This window comes from Triticum dicoccoides, chromosome 4B (genome assembly GCF_002162155.2).
Source record: "Triticum dicoccoides isolate Atlit2015 ecotype Zavitan chromosome 4B, WEW_v2.0, whole genome shotgun sequence".
Classification (NCBI taxonomy): domain Eukaryota; kingdom Viridiplantae; phylum Streptophyta; class Magnoliopsida; order Poales; family Poaceae; genus Triticum; species Triticum dicoccoides.
In genome coordinates, this window is record NC_041387.1 from 636,272,664 (window position 1) to 636,277,785 (window position 5,122).

General features: G+C 53.4%; 1 protein-coding gene across 1 annotated transcript; it reads left to right on the forward strand.

Annotated features, from left to right (window-relative positions):
• Positions 1 to 3,076: 3,076 nt before the first annotated feature.
• LOC119291942 (aspartic proteinase nepenthesin-1-like) lies at positions 3,077 to 4,725 on the forward strand. Its single transcript, XM_037570752.1, has one exon. The coding sequence runs from the start codon at positions 3,136 to 3,138 to the stop codon at positions 4,498 to 4,500; it is 1,365 nt and encodes a 454-aa protein (XP_037426649.1). The 5' UTR covers positions 3,077 to 3,135; the 3' UTR covers positions 4,501 to 4,725.
• Positions 4,726 to 5,122: the final 397 nt, after the last annotated feature.

Consider the following 5,122-nt stretch of genomic DNA (forward strand, 5'->3'; position numbering starts at 1 on the left):
TTACTAATGGCGCATGGTGTTACATACTAATGGCACACTGCGTTATACGCCATTATTTTACCAGATACTAATGGCGCACCACTGATGCGCCATTAGTAAAAATTACTAGTGGCGTGATACTAATGACGCACCAGTAGTGCGTCATTAGTAGGCAAAACTGACGCGCCATTATTAAGCCTTTTCCTAGTAGTGAACAAGGCGATAAACTAAGCTAAGTATTTGTTTATACCTGGTCTGATATGAAAAAATTGTAGACATATCACAAGCGATAGTTTCAGCTAGTACATGTTTCTACTTGTACTGAATGTCGAGTGCGCCAACACCGCGTGTGATGTTCGATTTTCTCTTGATAATGCGAGAGAATGTCTGTATCCGAAGATATACACAACCTAATCATCTGCGATTCAAAACATAAAGGAGTACACAATAATAAGCTTACAAACACACTGAAAACTCGGTACCATGCCACCGGCAATGCTACACCTACGTAAACATCAAACGTAAACTAATGTAATAGTTTAGTTGGCCTTTTTCAGTTGGAGGAAATCAGGGAAGAGGAGGGCCCACCCAGTTGAAATCGGGGATGGAGAGATTAGTTAGAGCAACTCTAGCAGACCCCGCAAAAATTCGACCCGCAAAACGCGTTTGCGGTTTCACGAAGATCGCGTTTGCGGGTCGAAAACATGCGCGGCCGAACAGAACCCGTATCAAAACCTGCATAATTTGAAAAAACACTTTCGCGGAAGAAATTGCACAAACATAGTTCATCACATACTACATAGTTCATCACATGATCAACAAACTACAAGCATAGTTATACTACATACTACGTTAAACTAGTAATAGAGGGGTCGGATCTAATGGCGGCGAGGTCGCGGCAAATGGACAACGCCGTGGAAGAGCTGGACGCTCAATCCTCTCGCCGGAGCTGCACAGATCGATGTACTTCGCCGCCTGTTCCGCGCGGATGCGGCGCCACTCCTCAGCCTTCTCATTGGCGGTGACGTTGTGAGCGACCACCTGCCGCCACTCGAGGGCTTCGAGCTCCTCGGCGTGGCGCCGGCGGTCCTCCTCCTCGCGCACGCTCCGCTCGGTGATGGCGGCGGCGACGGCGTCGAAGTCCGCGACGTAGTCCTTAGGCCCGACGATTCCGCGGCAGCCGAGCGGAGCGGGCTCCTCCTTCACGGGGACGAAGGCGAACGGCGCCGGCGGCTCCGGCTCCTCCTCGTCGTTCGACCACTCCCTCTTCACGGGGAGGAAGCCCGTGCCGGAGGACAAGGATGATTCCGCGTAGGACCTCACGGAGGAGAAGGACGCGCGCCGGCAGTCGTACTCCTCCGTCTCGCGGCGGTTGAAGCTTGCCGGCGGCGACATCCCATGGTTGGTCCACTTCCGGGCGTCGCGCTTCCTCGCGCTGTCAGATCGGACGCGTCGCTCGCGCTCCGGGTCGCGCTCACGGCCGGATCTGCTACCGGAGCCGCGTCCGGAGCTCCACATTTGCCCCCACATGGCGGCTGGAGGCGGGGCGGGTGGTCGCCGGCGGCGAGAAATTGGGAGAGGGGAAAGTCGGGTGGCTCCCGACGGCGGGGGATAGGGTTTGGACCCATAAAAGGGTCGTGGAACCACAGTTATACTGCTCGGACTGTGCGGTTTGCGGGCTGCGGCAAAAAAATTGCGGGCCGGGGTGAGTATGCGGGCTCTGTTCTGGCCGGAAAATTGGGGCGAGCCCACATACTCGCCGGAATTTTTGCGGGCCGGGCGTTTTGCGGGCTCTGCTAGAATTGCTCTTTGGCAAGTTACTTAGGAGTATGTAGATTTTCTGCCACCCACGCCAGAAGATAAAACCTCCGTGCGGTTATATGGAATATGTTGCCATATGTGACAAGGCGATGTGAAAAGAGCATGAAATGCGGAATACAAAAAAGTCCAACGTCCATGTCGCACTTCCAGCCCCACTGAATTTGAGACACTCCTATGTGGCGAGCAAAAGGTGATTAGGACGGTGGCAGCATCAATTTCACAGGATATGTACCAGCTGGCCATATGGAACAGTTTTAAGAACAATCATCTCGTTTCCCACCGGATAGTGCCTCTTTTCCGTTGAAAAGACTACAAACAGACCATGAACTCGACACGAGACACACCGACAAAGTAGCACGACAACAGCAGCAGCGTCGTGAAATGGACGAGCACCGGCGTACTCACCGCTCGTCGAGCAAGCATGGAAACCACATTATCTTATATCATCATTATCCACGGATAGGGATAGGCTGAGCTTAATGAAAGCCTAGATGCAGGCACTAAGTTCTGTGCCAACGTGCCATTGACGGTGCCTTGTCCATCTTCAGAGGTTGTTGATGCAGTGCAGCACGAGCATCACGAGAGCGCGAGAAGAAGATGAGCAGCGGTCCACTGAGCATCTGCCCTTCTTGTACCTCGAATGTGAGGTCGAGTCTGATCCTGAATTCAGCACACAAGTAGTGCATTCCCTTATGAGGTACTACTACAAATCCTTTCAGGTTATTTTGAAGTGAAACTTCACGGCCCATATTCGCCTGATACTGCCCTGATTCTCCTTGTCCTTTTGGATGAGAAATTACTAGTTTCAGTAGGCAAGAGTAAATTGTGCGGCCCACTAAAAGTAGACAGAAAATAGAATACTAGTTACCATCCAATCCTTTCGTCCCATAATATAAGATGTTTTTGCAGTTTAATTTAAACTCGTACAGAGGTAGTAAAAATCAACCAGTTCAGATGTTTGACCGAGGAGAGACCAACTCAAAGAGTATCCCTTGCCATAAAATTCAGTGTGTGGATGTCGATTTCCAAAAAGTAACAACAACAAAATCAGTGGATGTCGGTGTGATGCGCATGTGCTTGAGCGAGTAATATTCGAGCAACAGTAACTTAGAAAGTCACAAGATTTGCAAACAAAAAAAGATAGAAAGTGGAATGGATAATTTTTGGTTTATATACGTTTTCGTGGACCTTTTTGCAAAGTCGACCTGCGTGCCGTTGCTACATACACGGGTCCAGCTCAACGACATCCTGGTCTTAACAAACCAACAAATAACCGAATTAACAACCTTGTTACCCAGTGCTGAATTGTGTGAGCGTGTGTGCACGTTGAAGGACATGTGTGCGCTGCATGTTCTCTTCCTCGCGGTCTTGCTGGCCATGTCGGCGACCGGCCACGCGGCGGCCTTGCGCGCCGATCTCAGGCACGTTGACAGCGGCCGTGGCTTCACCAAGCGCGAGCTGCTCCGCCGGATGGCCACCCGGTCGCGGGCTCGTGTAGATAGCCGGTGGTCACCGCCGCCCGGCCGCGGCGCCAACGCCCACGCGGCGGTGACCGCGCCGTTGACCCGCGGCACCGTCGGCAAAGAAGAGTTCAACTCTGATTATGTCATCCACTTTGCCATCGGCACGCCACAGCCGCAGCCCGTGGCGCTGGCGCTGGACACGGGTAGCGACTTGGTCTGGACTCAGTGCGATTGCGATGTCTGCTTCGACCAGCCGTTCCCGGCGCTCAACACCTCCGCCTCCGACACCCTCCGCGGCGTCTCGTGCTACGACCCTCTCTGCGCGCGAGGGAGGCTCAAGCTCTCCGGGTGCGCCGCCGGCGACAACTTGTGCTTGTACGTCTACTCCTACGCCGACAAGTCGATGACGACGGGGCTGATTTTCGAGGACACCTTCAGCTTCAAGGCGCCAAACGGCAAGGTCGCCGCGGTGCCCAACCTCCGCTTTGGCTGCGGCATGTACAACGCCGGCAAGTTTGGACCAACCGAGTCCGGCGTCGCCGGCTTCGCCCGCGGGCCGCTGTCTCTGCCGTCGCTGCTCAAGCTCCCCAGGTTCTCCCACTGCTTCACCACCCTGGTGGAGTCCAGGACCAGCCCCATGTTCCTGGGCACGCCGGACAACCTGGGAGCGCAGGCCACGGGGCCCATTCAGTCCACCCCGTTCGTCCGGAGCCCGGCGGGCCCGTTCGGCACGCTGTACTACATTTCGCTCAAAGGCATCACCGTGGGCAAGACGCGGCTGCCGTTCGATGCGTCGGAGTTCGCGGTCAAGGACGGCATCTCCGGCGGGACGATCATCGACTCTGGCTCGAGCATCACGAGCTTTCCACTGCCCGTGTTCCGAAGCCTCCGGAAGGCGTTCATGTCGCAGGTGCCGCTGCCCGTCGCCAACGTCTCCGCCACCGACCCAGATACGATGCTGTGCTTCCTCACCTCGCCCAAGAAGGAGGCGCCCGCCATGCCCAAGTTGATCCTCCATCTTGACGGCGCGGACTGGGACCTTCCACGGGAGAACTACGTGCTGGATGTCGAAGACGTCGACGACGGTTCCGGCGGCGGGCCGTGCTTGGTGATAAATTCGGCGGACGAGAGCTCCCCGACGATCATAGGCAACTTCCAGCAGCAGAACACGCACATCGTCTACGACCTGGAGAAGAATAAGCTTGTGTTCGTGCCCGCGCGCTGCGACAAGCTGTGACGAGCGAGCCATAAGACCAGTACCGACTAAGGAACATGCATGCGTGCTCTACGTACCAGTGCTAAATAAACATATGCATGGGGGGCAAGGCAACTACGTAAGCAGTTTAATTAAGCCTAGTCTGATCTCTGATCTGCCATGCATCTTTTCTTGTCGTCTCGTCACAAGTTTTCATGTTCGTTCTCATGCATGCTACGAAAACAATTCCATGGTCTCTCTCTCTCAGTTCATATCGCACTCTCATTTCGTTGCTCTGCAATGAAATCGGGGCTGGGCCCTTTTCCTCTAAAAATATCGCACTCTCAGTTCCACAAAAGATTCCGAAATTCAGTTTTGATATATTTTTTTATCAAAGAAGGGCTCTCCCCTTTCGATTTTCATTACCGAAAACCAACTTGCAGAACCACAATATTCCACCTAAAGACTAGCATAATTCAAGGCAGCGCCGCAAACATCCACAAAAGCCAACATCGCCAAAATCCATCAGGCCTACAAGTCTGTCTACCATCATCATCCAGGATATCAATCTTTACCTCCGGAGCTCCTCGTCTTGTTCGTGATCTCATCCGGGACCCCGAACAACATTCAGTCACCAATATAGACAACTTATATAATACTATAT

Coding starts and splice junctions, on each gene's coding strand:
- LOC119291942 (XM_037570752.1), top strand. CDS start 3,136: ATGTGTGCGCTGCATGTTCTCTTCCTCGCGGTCTTGCTGGCCATGTCG.